This window comes from Poecilia formosa, unplaced genomic scaffold (genome assembly GCF_000485575.1).
Source record: "Poecilia formosa unplaced genomic scaffold, Poecilia_formosa-5.1.2 Scaffold0, whole genome shotgun sequence".
Lineage (NCBI taxonomy): Eukaryota > Metazoa > Chordata > Actinopteri > Cyprinodontiformes > Poeciliidae > Poecilia > Poecilia formosa.
In genome coordinates this window covers 5,467,766-5,485,119 of record NW_006799939.1, presented here as the reverse complement: position 1 = coordinate 5,485,119, position 17,354 = coordinate 5,467,766, and the positions used below count along the sequence as shown (strand labels likewise).

General features: G+C 39.8%; 2 protein-coding genes and 1 long non-coding RNA gene across 29 annotated transcripts in view; all 3 read left to right on the top strand.

The window, feature by feature from the left end:
• LOC103144611 (plectin-like) overlaps positions 1–7,980 on the top strand; it is a 132,587-nt gene extending 124,607 nt beyond the window's left edge. For all 27 annotated transcript variants that reach the window (XM_016677840.1, XM_016677819.1, XM_016677988.1 and 24 more), the window contains one exon: positions 1,122–7,980. In XM_016677840.1, coding sequence (XP_016533326.1) covers positions 1,122–7,286 — 6,165 coding nt within the window. In that variant the 3' untranslated portion in view covers positions 7,287–7,980. The remainder of the gene's footprint in view (positions 1–1,121) is intronic.
• A 1,223-nt stretch (positions 7,981–9,203) lies between these two features.
• The window catches only part of macf1b (microtubule actin crosslinking factor 1b), a 33,907-nt gene continuing 25,756 nt past the window's right edge, over positions 9,204–17,354 (top strand). The window contains exons 1-3 of the mRNA XM_016678540.1: positions 9,204–10,022; positions 11,065–11,117; positions 11,370–11,481. Coding sequence (XP_016534026.1) covers positions 9,912–10,022; positions 11,065–11,117; positions 11,370–11,481 — 276 coding nt within the window. The 5' untranslated portion in view covers positions 9,204–9,911. The remainder of the gene's footprint in view (positions 10,023–11,064; positions 11,118–11,369; positions 11,482–17,354) is intronic.
• Positions 10,032–10,820, top strand: LOC107837899 (uncharacterized). Its single transcript, XR_001663946.1, has 2 exons — positions 10,032–10,098; positions 10,166–10,820. It is a non-coding gene; the product is annotated as an uncharacterized LOC107837899 (long non-coding RNA).

The window sequence follows — 17,354 nt, the reverse complement described above, 5'->3', positions numbered from 1 at the left end:
TAGTGTTTATTTATTTAATGAAACAGCACTCTATATTCCAAAAGGTTCATCCTATTATTCTTAAATAAGCTTGAGTACAACCAATTGCTTTTAGGAAGGTTATCCATATGATAATTCAGTATGAATTATCATATTAGTATGTATGAATTAAACTCATCAGTTCACAAAATGCATTTTTTCTTATTTTTTTTTATGTCATCTGTATTGTTACTTGCTGAGTTAAAGTAGTTACTATATTAAGTTTTTAGAGTCAAGGTTGGTTTTTTCCAATTTATAAAAATAAAAGAATAAACTACACTGTATCAACTATACAGAGAACACATTGGTTTTTGTGAAATTATGAAAAGGGGCTAGGCAGTAAGGATGTTAAATTAATCACAATATTTTTAGCATATATCATAATAACAATAAGCCAACAATAAAGTATTAACCTCTTTCCGGTCTTTTTTAGGCAACTGTAGGTCAAAGCATTCAACGGGCCACAAATGTAAAACACTGAACTTAAAAACATACTTATGTTAAAATGGATATCTTCAGGACACCAGTGACAGGAAAAGTGTGATTTGCAATACAAAACTCCACACAGTAACTGCATTTCATCATATTTTCAAATTTATTGATATTTATTGATGTGCCAATGTAACCAATAGTGGAGAAAATACAAAATAAATAACATTTCTGACAATACTGCCAGTTTTGGGGGTTTCCGTACGAAGTTAATTAGTATTTGTGCTTGTTTTGATAAATCAAAATTCTATGATGATGAAACATTTTCCGTGATAACAATAAACAATCCGATAAACCCCATTATGAAACGATTTAAATTTGGGGAAATGGGCGGATCTAAACCAAGAGCAAAGCACCTTATTCCATAGTTCATGCATGTGAAATCCTCACAACCTCATCCTCACTTTCAAAGTCCCTCAAACTTTTCTTCTCCGTCTTGCCTTTAATGTTAGACATGGTCTGCTTTGGTAAAAATGTAGTCTGGTCCTCTAATGCATAAGCAGAGTGCATTGTACAAAACTTGTTCATTACAGATTTATTAACAAAAATGTTTTTAAAGCAAATATATGTGCCATAAACCTGTAGTAACTTACTTTTTTCTGTTCTTCCATTAGATGGCTGATGCACAACAGAAACAAATTGAACATGAGAAGACCATGCTTCAACAGACATTCTTGACTGAAAAGGAGATGCTATTGAGGAAGGAGAAGCTAATTGAAGAAGAGAAAAAGAGACTGGAAAGTCAGTTTGAAGAAGAAGTCAAGAAGGCAAAAGCTCTCAAAGATGAACAGGAACGCCAAAAACGGCAGATGGAGGAGGAGAAGAAGAACCTTCTGGCTACTATGGATGCAGCACTCAACAAGCAGAAAGAGGCAGAGCAAGAAATGCTTAATAAGCAGAAAGAAATGCAAGAACTAGAGAGAAAGAAGTTAGAGCAAGAAAGACTTCTTGCAGAAGAAAACCAAAAACTGCGTGAGAAATTACAACAGCTTGAAACTGACATTGACGCTAACAAAGAACATGCACATTTAAAAACCATTGAGATAACAAGGACAATTCTCAATGGCCAAGCTCCTGCTGATATGGTAGATGGTGTAGAAAAGAGACCAGATCCTCTAGCTTTCGATGGTATCCGTGAAAAGGTACCAGCAAGCAGACTCCATGACCTTGGTCTTTTACCTAAGAAGGACTTTGACAAGCTTAAAGATGGCAAAACCACAGTTCAGGAGCTTAGTGAGGCTGACAATCTAAAGCAAATTCTTAAAGGAAAGCATGCCATTGCTGGTGTTTTAACACCAAAAAATCAAAAGATGTCTGTTTACCAAGCTTCAAAGGAAAAAATGATTACCCCTGGCACAGCCATGATTCTTCTTGAAGCACAGGCTGCCACAGGTTACATTTTAGACCCCATAAAGAATCAGAAACTTTCTGTTAATGAGGCAGTGAAGGAAGGTTTGATTGGCCCTGAACTACATGACAAAATGCTTTCAGCTGAAAGGGCTGTTGTTGGCTACAAAGACCCATACACTGGTGGAAAGGTCTCTGTTTTCGAAGCAATGAAGAAAGGTCTGATAGAACGTGACCATGCAATAAGAGTCCTTGAAGCCCAGCTCGCCACTGGTGGCATTGTTGACCCTGTCAACAGTCACCGCGTACCCAATGAAACCGCCTATAAACAGGGACAGTATGATGCAGAAATGAATAAGGTTATGGAAAAACCATCAGATGACACAAAGGGATATTTTGACCCAAGCACTCAGGAACCACTAACATATTCTGAACTTATGGCAAGATGCACTGCTGACCCAGAGACCAGTCTGTTACTCCTGCCAATTACAGAAAAAGCTGCTCAGTGCTCTAGCATGTACACAGAAGAGGAGACCAAAGATGTTTTCAACAAAACAACTGTGTCTGTGCCATTCGGAAGATTCCAGGGTAAAACTGTCACCATCTGGGAGATCATCAACTCAGAGTACTTTACTGAAGATCAGAAAAAAGACCTTCTCCGCCAGTACAAAACTGGAAAAATAACCATTGAAAAGATAATTAAGATAGTTATCACTGTGGCTGAGGAGAAGGAGAAGAAGAAGGAAATAACCTTTGATGGTTTAAGAACATCTGTTCCTGCCAGTGAACTTCTGGAATCCAAAGTCATCGATAATGACCTTTACAACAAATTGATAAAAGGAAATGTGTCAGTCAAGGATGTCTCTGCAATGAAACCAGTTCACAAAGCACTCCAGGATACAAACTGCATAGCCGGGGTACTTATTGACTCTTCCAAAGAGACAATGTCCTTCTACCAAGCTTTGAAGAGGGACATGATGAGGACTGGGCTTGCTTTGAAAATGCTTGAAGCTCAAGCAGGATCAGGCTACGTGGTTGACCCTGTTCAAAATCAAAAGTACACTGTTGATGAGGCTGTCAAAGCTGGGGTTGTTGGTCCTGAGCTGCATGAAAAGCTCTTGTCTGCAGAGAGAGCTGTTACTGGTTACAACGATCCTTACACTGGAAACACAGTCTCGCTTTTCCAAGCAATGAAGAAAGATCTCATTCCTAAAGAACAAGGTGTCAGACTGCTTGATGCCCAAATGACCAGTGGTGGCATCATTGATCCAGTGAAGAGCCATCGTATACCTGATGATGTTGCTTGCAAGAGAAATTATTTAGATAATGAAATGAAACAGCGTCTAAGCAGTCCAAGTGATGAAACTAAATGTTTCTTTGATCCAAACACAAAAGAAAATGTCACATACTCCCAGCTGTTTGACAGGTGTGTTACAGACAAAAAAACTGGTCTTAAGCTTCTTCCACTTAGTGATGAAGCAATTAACGATAAAGAAGAAGCAACATACACCGAAGCCCAAACAAAAGACGCTATGACACAAGCAACTGTGGAGCTTGACTGTGGGCCATTCAAGGGCAGAAAGATGACACTATGGGAAATTATCCACTCTGACTATCTCACTGAAGAACAGAGACTCGAACTGATTAGACAATTTAGATCAGGAAAAGTTACAATTGAAAAGCTTATCAAGATCATTATCACAATTGTGGAAGAGAAGGAGGCTAAGAAAAAGGAACAGTCCAGCTTTAAGGGACTCAGAGATCATGTTCCAGCAGACTCCTTGTATGACTCCAAAATAATTGACAAAACAACCTTTGACCACCTTCAGCAAGGCAAAACCACACCTAAAAAAGTCAGCGAGAATCCAAATGTCAGTAAATACCTCCAGGGCACTGAGAGCATTGCTGGAATATACCTGGAGCCTACCAAGGAGAAAATGAGTATCTATCAGGCTATGAAGAAAAAACTCCTTAGGCACAACACTGGCCTTTTGCTTCTTGAGGCTCAGGCTGCGTCTGGGTTCATTGTAGATCCAGTAAAAAACCAATGTCTCTCAGTAGATGAGGCAGTGAAGGCAGGACTCGTTGGTCCAGAACTCCATGAAAAACTCCTCTCTGCAGAAAAAGCAGTCACTGGCTACAAGGATCCATTCACTGGGAAGAAAATCTCCCTTTATGAAGCAATGCAAAAGGATCTTATACTCAAAGAACATGCCATCCCCCTGTTGCAAGCTCAGATGTTCAGTGGTGGAATCATTGATCCTGTAAAGAGCCACCGGGTCCCAACTGATGTGGCATACCAGACGAACATTTTCAGTAAGCAAGTTGCCAAGACCTTGTCTGAATCTTCAGACGACAACAAGCCTTTCTCAGATCCAGAAACTGATGAAAATGCAAGCTACAAGCAACTTAAAGACAAATGCCAAAAAGATAAAGACACAGGCCTGTATATCCTGCCACTCTCCAAACCTCAGTCTCCAACTGTCGTGGAAAAAACATATGTTTATACAGAAGAACAAACCCAGAGTGATCTTACCAACACCCAAATTGACATTCCAATTGAGGGGCTTGCCGATAAACCAATGAACCTGTGGGATGTCATGAACTCAAATTTGCTTCCAGAGCATGAGAGGCAGAAACTCTTGGAAGAATACCGTTCTGGTAAAATCACTAAAGAACGGATGATCATCATTATAATTGAGATAATGGAGCAGAGAGAAGTTATCATACATGACAGTCCATTGTCATATAAGACTATAAGAAGAAGGATAACTATTGAGGAGCTCTACAATGCCCGCATCATTGATCTTGAAACATACAACCTTCTGAAACAGGGCAAGAGAGACATTCGTGATATAATGGAGATGACCAGTGTAAAACAGTATCTCTATGGCACAGGCTGTGTCGCTGGTGTCACAACAGACTTGAGCTCCAAGATGAGCATATATCAAGCAATGAAAAGAGGTTTTATTAAACCAGAAATAGGCCTTACTCTCTTAGAGGCACAAGCTGCAACAGGCTTTATTATTGATCCAATAAAGAACGAGACACTCACTGTCGATGAAGCTGTTCGTAAGGGAGTTGTTGGACCAGAGATCCATGACAAACTACTTTCAGCTGAAAGAGCTGTCACTGGATATAAGGATCCATACAGTGGGAAGGTCATATCTCTTTTCCAGGCCATGAAAAAGGATCTTGTTCCAGAGGATTATGCCCTTAAAATGCTAGAGGCTCAAATTGCTACTGGAGGTATCATTGATCCAGAATTCCAGTTCCATCTTCCAGATGACATTGCCTTGCAAAGAGGTTATATCAACAAGGAGACCAATGAGAAACTCACAGACAGTGTCAAGGGGTTCATTGATCCTGTTACTGTTACTGAAGAACAACTGTCATATGCAGAGCTTCTCAAGAGATGCAAGCTTGAGGGTGGATTGCGACTACTCTCCCTGGGAGATAAGAGGTTAACATTCAAGGGTTTGAGAAAACAGATCACAATGGAGGAGCTGATTCGCTCACAAATTATTGATCAGCAGACTGTCACTGAATTGAATGAAGGCATTCTTTCAGTGGAGGAAGTTAGCAATAGACTCTCAAGATACCTTGAGGGCACAGGTTGTATTGCTGGAGTGTTTTTGGAGTCGAGCAAAGAACGCCTATCAATTTACCAGGCCATGAAGAAAAACATGATAAGACCAGGCACTGCATTTGAACTTCTTGAGGCTCAGGCAGCCACAGGATATGTCATTGATCCAATCAAGAACCTTAAACTTACAGTAAATGAGTCTGTAAAGATGGGAATTGTAGGTCCAGAATTCAAAGACAAACTTCTCTCTGCTGAGCGTGCAGTAACAGGGTACAGAGATCCTTATTCAGGCAAGACAATCTCTTTGTTTCAGGCCATGAAAAAGGGACTCATCTTGAAAGATCATGGCATCCGTCTCCTAGAAGCTCAAATTGCCACTGGTGGAATTATTGACCCAGAAGAAAGTCATCGCTTACCAGTTGAGATAGCCTACAAGCGTGGTTTCTTTGACGAAGAAATGAATGAGATTCTGACTGACCCATCTGATGACACCAAAGGCTTCTTTGATCCCAATACTGAAGAAAATCTAACCTACCTCCAACTTATGGAGAGGTGTATTACTGATCCTGATACTGGCCTGGTGCTTCTGCTACTGAAAGAAAAGAAGCGAGAAAGAAAGACCTCCTCTAAAACATCTGTCCGTAAACGCAGAATTGTCATTGTAGACCCAGACACAGGCAAAGAAATGTCTGTATATGAGGCCTACCGCAAAGGACTCATTGACCACCAGACGTACCTGGAGCTTTCGGAACAGGAGTGTGAATGGGAGGAAATCACAATGACCTCCTCTGATGGCTCTGTCAAATCCATAATCATTGATAGAAGGTCAGGCAGGCAGTATGACATTGATGACGCTATTTCACGTGGATACATTGATCAGAATTCTCTTGATAAATACAGAGCTGGGAACCTGTCCATTACAGAGTTTGCTGACATGCTTTCTGGAGGCATGGGAGGCTCCCGTTCACGCTCATCCTCATTTGGCTCCACCACTGGTTCCAGTTACTCCACTTCCATGAGCCCCATACCATCCACTAAACCACCTGCCGTGATATGGAATGACCCATCAGAAGAGACAGGACCCGTAGCAGGAATATTGGACATAGACACATTGGAGAAAGTATCTATCACTGAGGCAATCCATAGAAACCTGGTGGACAACATAACAGGCCAAAGACTACTGGAGGCCCAAGCCTGCACAGGAGGAATTATTGACCCTGCAAGTGGGGAAAAGTTGTCAGTTACCGAAGCTACAGACAAAGGCTTGGTTGATAAGGTTATGGTTGATCGTCTCAACCTGGCACAGAAAGCTTTTAATGGATTTGAAGACCCCAGAACTAAGGTGAAGATGTCAGCATCCCAAGCTCTGAAGAAAGGCTGGTTATATTATGAGGCTGGTCAGCGTTTCCTTGAGGTTCAATATTTGACAGGTGGACTTATTGAGCCCGATGTCACAGGCAGAGTGTCTCTGGATGAGTCCATCAGAAAAGGAACAATCGATGCTCGTACTGCCCAAAAACTGAGGGATGTCAGTGCCTATTCAAAATATCTAACGTGCCCAAAAACCAAGTTGAAAATCTCTTTCAAAGATGCCATGGAAAGAAGCATGGTTGAAGAAGGAAGTGGCTTAAGGCTTCTGGAGGCCTCCTCACAATCTAGCAAAGGCCTCTACAGTCCCTACAATGCCAGTGGCTCTGGATCTGCATATGGCTCTCGGACCGGCTCAAGAACCGGATCCCGATCTGGGTCCAGGAGAGGCAGCTTTGATGCTGGCTCAGGGTTCAGTAGCATGAACTTCTCATCCTCCTCCTTCACGTCTTCATCCAGCTACAGTCGCAGATATTGATTAGCTCCTGCTGTTCCTGACACATTTTGATTAAGAACCAATAGTACTAATGCACTTTATAGATGCATTTCTAACAGGAAAAAATAGTTACAGTAGTAAAAAAAAGTATAATTTATTTATTCATAATTGCATGTGGTCAAATTAACATTGCCTAAGCTATGGATTTCTTCCTATATATATTTTTCTTTTGAACAGTAACAGTATCAACAGGTGCCTCTCTTATGAGGGTGTAATTATGCGTCACCAAAAATCCAGAAAATCAAAATCATTTAATACAGATTAACAAATCAAAATTTTCTAAGACAGAATTCAAAACAAAGCATGATATTTCTGCTGTTTTTAAGTGACTATGCTTTTTTTTTTTTACAAGTGTTCAATAGATGTACACTAGTGCTTTCTAAGACTAATATATAGTGTATGCATACCAAACAAAACAATTTTTCCACTATTATTTTGTTTTTCCTTTTTAAAGCTGTTAGTCATTTAGTGGATTATTTTTCTGTTTTATAACTTTATGACTGGTAGTAATGACAAATTGAATGTCAACACAGTTTTAATGGTTTTTATCTAAAAATGTATGGATGCCTTTGAAACTTTGAAATGTTTGTATAGAGTATGTATTGATGTTCTTTTTCTCTCTCTATGCGTACACTGTACCCAGTAAATGACACCAATTATACCAGTTAAAACACTACGAAATGAAACACTATTGGAATACATCACTGAAAACGACCGTTGTAATCATTCATTGTGAAACGAGTTCCACGTTGTCATTACCTTTGGCATTTTGTAATCAGTGGACGAGTACATTTCTTTGTTGTTGTGCAAACTCTAAATTGTGGGTATCTCAAATTGAACATCAGTCAAGTGTTCCAGCTAAATCCCAAGATGATGACACACTCAATCCTGCACCCCTTCGCAGAGCTGCCTGATTTTTTACTTTTGTAAGTTGAATTTTTTTTTTTTTTTTTTTTGTTCATTCTTTATTTTCATTACTTTGTTTCCCTTCATTGATTTCTAACATATCTCAAAGCCTTTTTCGCTCATGTGTCTTCCCATCTCATGGGCTACTGCTGTAAATTGTGTCTACTCAACTTTTCAGACTCCTAATAGAGCTTTTTGTTCTTCGACCTCTTCTTTTTCGATAGATGGATCAGTCAATCAGATTCCAAAACGTTAGCATGGATACTCAGTTGACCAGAGTGCACACTTCGCGTGTTATTGATGGAAATGTGTGTCAGTGTCACCCTCGCACAGAAAAACAGGTAAAACGCTCAGCAGTTTCACAAGACATTATTAGCATTCATGCTTGGAAAACAAAAATCCAAAAGTGTTTTCTGTTTTTCTTCCCTTTTATTTGCTGCATGGTTTGGTTTATTTTGTTTGTGTTTCATGATCATTTTATTTGTTCCTAGATCCACTTCCTTCCACCATCACGTGTCACATTTGAGGAAAACTGAGACTGAGTGAACTTCATCTTGGGATGCCATTTTTCTACGAACATTCTCTAGTTGTGTGCCTTTGGCATGTTATTCTTACTTGAAGGATAATAGTGATTTTTCTTTTCTAGAATATGTTGAAATAAATACCCTCTCCCATAAACACAATCTGCACCAACAGACTTTACTTGAAATTGTGACACTTCAACGAAATAAAAGCACATTTTTGGCTTTGGTTATACTTATCTTAATTGATTTATTATAAATCCAGTTAAACCAAAGTGTCAATAATTTCATTAGCATGAATGTATACATTCTTTCAGATTCACTCCTGTTATCTGATGTTTTTAAAACAGCAACCTTGAAAAGACAAGTTTTATTCTGCTTCTTGTTTTTGTTTTGTTTTTTCCATACCATGCATTTCTGTTTTGCATCATTTTACATTGTTTTAACCATGTTTTTGTTGTTATAAATGTGCCTTGCATGTTTTATTAACTTTGCTGAGATTAAGAGGAAACATTTTGTCAAATGTAAACTTCTTTTTTAAATTCACTAAACTTTAGCATCACGAGCTGATTCTGCTTTTTTTGGGGGGGGGGGGGCAAATGTTGCTTTAACGAAAACGAGAATTTTTGTTGTATTTGAAGATAACATGCTGTAAATAAATATGCGAACAGGACCTCTTGTCATTCATGCATCAGAATGAACATGAAAAATTTACACATGAAATCTGACTGCAACAGTTGACACATGTTCAAATCCTAAACATATATAAACTCCAGTTTTAATGATTAATTTAATAAAATCTTTCTAATGTAGTAATTTAGAGGTTCACATTCCATTCAGTAATTGGTCAAGTCTCTGCATCTTAGCCCAATGGCTTGCCAGTGATTTAAACCGGTTGAACTGGAAAATCAGCTAATGACCACAAGAGGGCAGTATGAGGCTGACTCGTCTTAAAAGAAGTAACAGCTGTTTACTATGATCCCTTCTCTACTGTTAATATAAACATGAGCCAACAAAAAGTGTACCTGCATTTCTATTATAAAATAAAATATAATTTGCTTTAAAACAGTGTAATTTTGACAGTTTTATAATTAGCTAAGAAATATTTAGAAACGCATAAACCAGCGTCTTGGGCGGAAACATTTTCTGGTCTCTTTGCCAACATTAGCCCCCTGGTTTGATGGAGGAGCCTGTCGCCAGAAGCAACGGGGAATTTGCCTCACTGAATTCTTCCCTCAGCTCCCTTGACTACTCCGATGCAGCCGCTTCCCTCCCAGGAGCTGCCAGGGAGGTAAGAGCAAAGAGAATCATGATCCCGCCCCAAAACTTAAAGCATGAAACAAAGTTCAACACAGTGTCGAACAGTTGTGCCGATACAAACAGACCTCAATTACCACCAGTGTTTAAGATATACAGCATCATTTCAACCAAAAGCTGTCGGGCTGTTTTATTGAGACTTTATGCGATAGAAAAAAAAAACGAATTAAGGCATTTTGAGATTAAGGCAAGTGCATCTATCCATCAATACAGTCGTAGTCTCTACCTGTTCAGTCTTGCATGGTTGCAGAGGGTTTATGCTTATCACCAGCAGTCTTTGGACAACAGGTGAGGTATATACCTTACAGGAAATACATGCTTACTTTAGATTTCAAATAAAAATCTGAATTGTGGAGTGTATTTCTATCAAAACTCTTAAAAAAAAAAAAAAACGTGAACAAAATGTATGCAATTTTGAAGTCGATGGAAAGTGCTACATGACTGCACTTTACCCGGAACAGACCATTGTCACAAGTGGTGTATGCTGTGGAGAAAACAAATCCTGTCATATCCTGCAAAAGACTCAAGACTGGACCTTCCAGCAGGAGAACAACCCTAACTATGCAGCAAGAGCTCCAGTGGATTGGTTTATATGTATGAACATTAATATGTTAAAAAGCTCAGGCCTAAATTCAATTGCAAGCCTTTTGGAAAACTTATAAAATGGTGTCTACAGATGCTCTCTATCCTCTAGCTATCTCACAAGGAGGAACAGGTAAAAAAAGAAATCAGTGTCGATTTACAAGAGGCGTACTCCAAAGACTCCAAAAAAGATGCAACAAAAAAGTGGTACTACAAAGTACTGGCTGGTGTTGGTGGGGTGTGAGTGAATACAAATGCAGGTCCAAATTTCCAATGAATAAAAGAAAAAGAAAGAAAAATTGCATCAGTTTTCTCCCAAGTCACTATTATTCACTACTTTGTGTCAGTCTAGCACATAAAATCCCGATAAGAACAGTTTGTGGTCATCGTGTGACCTTTCCAGTGCACTGTACTTTCCACATTGTTTGTTTCAGGACGAGGGGATTGCTTTGACTGGATCACCAACGTCCCAGGATCAGAAAACATGGTATGCTCCTCTAAAACTTTCATTATGTCATCTTCTCAACTTGAAACAGTTCAAACATCTCTCGACTTCAAAACGGATTCGTCAAATGAAACATTTTGGTTCATCGGACACTTGTGAAAAGTGCTTCTTAGCCAGAAAGAACAAATTCCTACCAAATGAGATCTTTTAGCTGATTTGGTAATAAGGGATATTATTTTGACCAAAAATGTTTAATTTCTTTGTTTACTCTGCGTCTTCTCTCCTCTGTTCCAGGACGGAAGCTGAGGATTTGAGCCAATGGCAGTGTGAGTTCAGGGGTCAGATCAGAGCAGTAAGGCAGTGGCTCAACAGTATGGAGAAGATGCTGCCCACTCTGGACTCAAGGGTCAGTTGTGTCTACGGTCGTGATGGTTGACCTCTCTTTCACCACTCATCTAGTTGTCAAAAGCCAGCTATTGTGTCCAGTCCTTCAATATTTGTGTTTTATTTATTTATTTATTTTATTTCATACCTTACTCTATCTAAGTTTTTGTTCATTTTACTGCCATTTTATGGGATTTGTTTGGAATGGAGACGCAGCTCCAGCGAGAGTAAAACATTTCTGGGAAGCAAAGCCACTGACCTACAGCAGAGTTGGCTTCGGCGATAACATTTTTCATTTTCAACTGTCTGCTGAAACAACGGCAAAGAGAATGTGAAAGTTTACACTCATGAGTGTTCTATGGCGTTCCTCCTCCATTCCTGCAGGGAGACTTCTTTACCCCATGGGGTGGTGGGGGGGATGGAAGGGGACGGAGGAATCGGGCTCCATTGTGCCTGGCCTGGACAGCCAGGCTGGAGAAGAGCCTGGCACTGGAGGGCCTCTGCACACATGATCGAGCACACTGAAAAGACATCAGACACAGATGAGAGAAAGAGGCTAGAGGGCAGGAAGAAAAAAAAAACAAAACAAAAAAAAAGCCGGATCTTTTCAGTGAAACTCCTCAGATCTGACTACGTAGGTATTTATTGGTCGCAAACGCAATTATTTATAACCGCTGTTTTGTAGAGACTCGTCACAGCTGGGAGCGGCCATTATGCTGTTGGCCTCGGTAAACACCTCAGTGGCGTTCTGAGCGAGCAGCCATGGTGACAATGGCAACATTATATTTGATGCTGTAGCAAGCAGTGTTACCGTAGTTACCAGAAACTGAGTTAATACTGTTGAGTCAAAAACATTGGTCGTATCACTGACAGGGTGGCAAAAAAATCCATTATTGTCATAATCTATTGGTTGTACTGCAGATATTTCTACCAAAGTACATCACATAACTCTGAACACACCATCTACAACATGAAACATGGTGCTGGCAGCACCATACTGTGGGGTGTATTGAATTGTCACCTCCAAACTGATTAAGAATAGAAATTATTCTGTGTTTTGCAAAAAATATTCCTACCCCCTTTTTTTTTTCTATACATACCTCAAAAATGTCTTTATTGGGACGTAATATAATTGTAAAGTGGAAGGAAAAGGATACCGGGTTAGCGGTAAACACAAAAAGGAAACAAGAATAGCCCACGACAAAGAGCAACTGGAGTCTTTCGTAAAACTTTGCAGAACAGTTTCTGCAGCACAATCACAAGCGTCGTCCACCATTGTTGTAGTTGACCCGTTTGAGGTTATAAGTCAGGTTCGAGTTCGCGAAAATACGTCAGGATTTTCATAAAAGATGCTTTTTCACTGTTCACACAACTACAGGAGGGAGAAGCTGTAACTTGTTTTTTTTTCCCTACAAAAACAATTTTGGGTCCTCCAAAATGTCATTTTTATGTGAATGTCAGGCAAAAACTAAAAAACTTTTAGCTTTTTCCCAGCATTCTCACAAAGGTGGTGTGTTAAAGGACACACTTCAGTTAGAAAAACAAAATAAAAAGTCCCCTTGTGGACACCTTTTGGTAGTGCAGCAAGACGCACAATCACTGCACCACTCCAATCTACAAAATAAGCATAATGCTTATTTTGTAGATTGGAGTGGTGCAGTGATTGTGCGTCTTGTCTTTGATGATTTCAGATCACTTAAGTTTTATGACCACTGTTGCGTTCACGTGGTTTGATGTTGTGTCCCACTCCTGACCTCCGACCCCGCTCAGTATGCACTGTGTTGAATCCTGTGAGAATCAAGATGGAGACATTTTCTGTGAAAGGTTTTGTTGCTTACCTTGGTAAATTCTTAACGGGACAATTTAATATTTTTTATTACTGACGGAAAAATTCTGTTACAAGTTAAATGTATCTATAGTGAAGCTGCAGCGTTTAAGTTTTTCAATTGCAAGGAAAGGTCTAACAGAATACTGCATTCGTTTAAATCCCTGTGACCTCAGTCCCAAAGATCCTTTTCAACATTGCATCTTCTTAGTCAAACATTTTTATCTGCTACATGTGCAGACATTTCCGCTTCCACAGGAATGGATGTAAAGTGCAAAGACGTTGCTTCAAAACAAAAATGAGAGCTTTGGTATTTCAAAGTGTGAAATACAGTGGTTGCCTCTTTATCTGCACCGTCTCCATCATGCTGCATCCAAGCACAGAGCTTTGTCACGGTAATGTTATGAGTCTGCAGCTCTGCTGGTCGCAGTCTGAGCCAGAGGGACTCGTTAGCTTGCGTGAATGACGACATCCCTCGGCAGACCCACAAACCTCGCTGCGACACACAGGGGAGTCACACACCTGCTACATCTTTCCCACAAACCATGAGACAAACATGAGCTCAGAGCTGCAATGTGTCGAGAGAGAACAAGACTACGAAACGTCCAAAGTGTCTCAGTTTTATCAAGGAAGTGAAACACGGAAAAGACTGTAGAGAAAAATTAGCTGGTAAGGCATCGTCACAAATTGTAATAGTATTTAAAAAATAAATTATATTAATATCATGGTAAATCTCTTCTTAAAATATTGACTGGTAATAGATGGGAGTTAAGTATTGGGTGTGATTAAAACACATGTGTCCAAATGAGGTTTCCAGATATAATATATGAATTCCTCTTGTAATAGGTATTTTTTTAACATATTGTCATATTACAACTCGTACTTTAATGTGCTTATTTGGGATTTTATGTCCTGTATAAAGTTGAACATAATTGTAAAGTGGAATGAAAATGATTAATGATTTTTGTTAGAAAAAAAAGGAACATTTTCTAAGATCCAAACATTTTCTAAGATTTACACTAAAGCATGAAAAGTAAAAATTAAATTTCCTGACAAGTTAAGTTCATCCTCTGTTTTCTTTCCCTCCCTGGTGATGAGGTTCCTCATAAAGACCCTTTTTTGTGCTTTCACTGATTCTAGTCTGCAGCTCCTTAATGATCTGTGTAAATACAATTCACCAAACAGATCCTGGGTGTGGACTGACGTATCGCATGCTTTTATCCGGCCGTCTCCATCTTTAACAGCTAACAAGCGGCGGCCCTGCTCCCTGACGCGCCGTCCAACCCGACGGATCGGGGAACTGTTTTCAAAACTATAGAAACAACCAACAAATTCCACTGAGGTGACGCAAATTTACGGGGAAAGTAAATTTGCGTTTTGTGATTAAATCCTCTCCCTTCGGATTTGTTTTATTCACCCATTTCATTGGAATGGGGGCCCTCCTTTTTTTTTTTTTGTTTCCCATGCCTGTCCCGTTCTCTGGAAACCACAGATTTACGGATTTAAATTCCGTCTTTTCTGGGGACGGGTTGAATAAAAAATGCAGAGCCGACGATGTAGGTTAAACTCTTTCTGTGCCCCCCTTTCATCCGCGACCAGGATTTCCAGTATCCGAGCAGCGAAGGAGGTCCAGAGGAACCCAGTGGGGAAGCCCCATCAGCCTTTCACTGGCTCTTCATGGAGGGCAGCCTCTCCTGGTGATAAATGACGGTGTACGTGCTGAATGGTGACTCTGGTTTGACCCTAAAAAAAAGGGAGGACTCCTCCTCTTCTTTCATTACTCCTGAAGAGGGCTAATTACCATGTTCAGTGTCGGAGCCGCTGAGCTCTTATTCATACCGAAGGCAGCAAAAAGAGAGAGAGAGAGAGAGAGGTGGGGGGAACAAGCAAAAAAAATTAAGAATTTGTGATCAGATTTGGGGTCCCAGCAGAAGCTAATTTGAAATCGAATTAATTCGGAAGCCCGCTTTCAATTTTCAGACCTGTACCTCGACTGCATAAAGCTGAGATGAGATTTTTTGGCAAAATTTGATTAGAGCAGAGGAGGCCTGTAGGTCGCTTAAAACAGAGACCATGTGTCGTGGTTCCACAGCAATGTTTTCCTGGCAGAGAGCTGCCTCACCTCTGCCAGCTTCCCTCACATGAAGAATGGGAAAACAGGGAGCACTGGCCTAATTTTTTTTATTTTTTATTTTTCATTAAATGGCTGCAGACATGAGCCTTTCAAGTTACCCGAAAGGAACTCCACTGATTTGGGGGCCTGTATCTTTCAGAGCTCATGTAAGCGCAAAAGGGATTCATTTGTTAGCTGATGCACCCTGCAAAAATATCTGCACCACTTGAACTTGTTCACATTTTATCTTTCACTCAAAATCTTCAATGTACAATGGGACCCCCGTCTATTTACAGATTTTTGTGTGGAATGTAGAGCCAAATTATTTGCGGAAAATTAGCTAATTTACGGACATTTTAGAGCATATCTGAATATTTGAAAGAGTATTTGGCATTTGTGAAACAGCCAATCCAGAACCACCATTTATTTTCCTTAGCACTGATTGGTTGAGATCAGGTATATCGTAGATGTTAGCATCTTCTAATACGGTTTTCACTACTAACACATAACATATGTTGTGTTTGGACAATTAAGATGAGTAGTTTAAAGGGAGTTTAATGTGATAAACTAGTAAAAGCAGCTTAAAATATAAGCTATATTAGCTTATTAGCCATACATAACTAATATATGCTATATAAGCATTTTAAGCTATATTAATTCAAATGTAAATATAATAGGTGTATTTTTGTTTTAAGTTGAAAGGCTAATGCTTAGCTTTTTAAAATAATATTTAGCTTTTACCTTGTGATATTAGCTTACTTTAGCTAATATTTGGGAATTACCTTACGACTTTGGAAAAAAGACAGGTAGGAATTGTTGAAAGAAGCAGTTTTTGCTCAAACGTCACTAGACGTTTTTTGGTTGCAAAAAACAACAAAAATACACAAGCCTCAGAAAATAATTCATCGGAACACACTTTTTGGTTCTTGTTGCAGCAGCAGCATGCTGTAGGAGATTATATGTTAATAGTGGTGCGCTATATAAGATCATGTGACCCAAACCACATAAATCAGGACTCTGCATCCATGTCCGGCTGAAACAAACTACGTTAGCATCGACACGCTGAAGCACATTTCCCATTCACATGTAACGTGGCAGGCACTTTACACTACAGGAAGTGGTATTGATTATGAATTACATGACTTGATACACAGACATGGAGAGAGGGCTACATGCAGGGAGCGAGGTCTGCAAAAATATAAAAACATAAAACGTATTGTCTGGTCACCCAGGCTGGGAATCAAAACCAAAACTGAGATTTATTTTACAAATCTATGTTTCTGCATACCGGTGCCTTTTTTCTGGACAGACAGACAGATTGGAAAAAAAAAAAAAAAACCCTAGTGTGGGCTGTTTGAGTGTACGCAGTTGGTGGATCTGTCAATAGGTGAATTAAATGGTTGACTGGAGAAAGACAGAGGAAGGAATAAAGCGGATAAGACGAGTCATCTGTATATATCGGGGTACTGAGCTCTGCAAACGCCCAACACAGATATTTCAGTTGATTCCTACAAATTGATGGAGAACACTGAAAATAATTCAACACAAATGCTAAAAACTGTGACGTTAAGGTTGTTTGAAAGTGTTGGTACACACTCTGCTTAGGGTTTGACATTTATAAGGCAAATATTGTTACTCCTTTAACTGGCATGATAGAGTTTCCCCACAGGGGTCCTTCCTTTGGTTTGCGATGCCAACTGCATAGAAAGTACTGAATTCTCTCTGGTCGGTGCTTGCTCCCAGCCTTTCTTTCTCCTTTTCTTTTAAAGGCTTGGGGTTGCAACGGCTAGAAGTGAGTTGAAAAGTAATCTGAGATGTTTTACAGTAATTAGTCGCCGCTTGTTGCTGCTGTGGAGACTGGGTGCTGAACTGGCTCTGAATGGGAGACTACAAGGTGGCAAAGTGGGAAGGGGTGGGGGTTGAATTCATGACTGGGTGGTTTGCAGGGTGGGTGTGG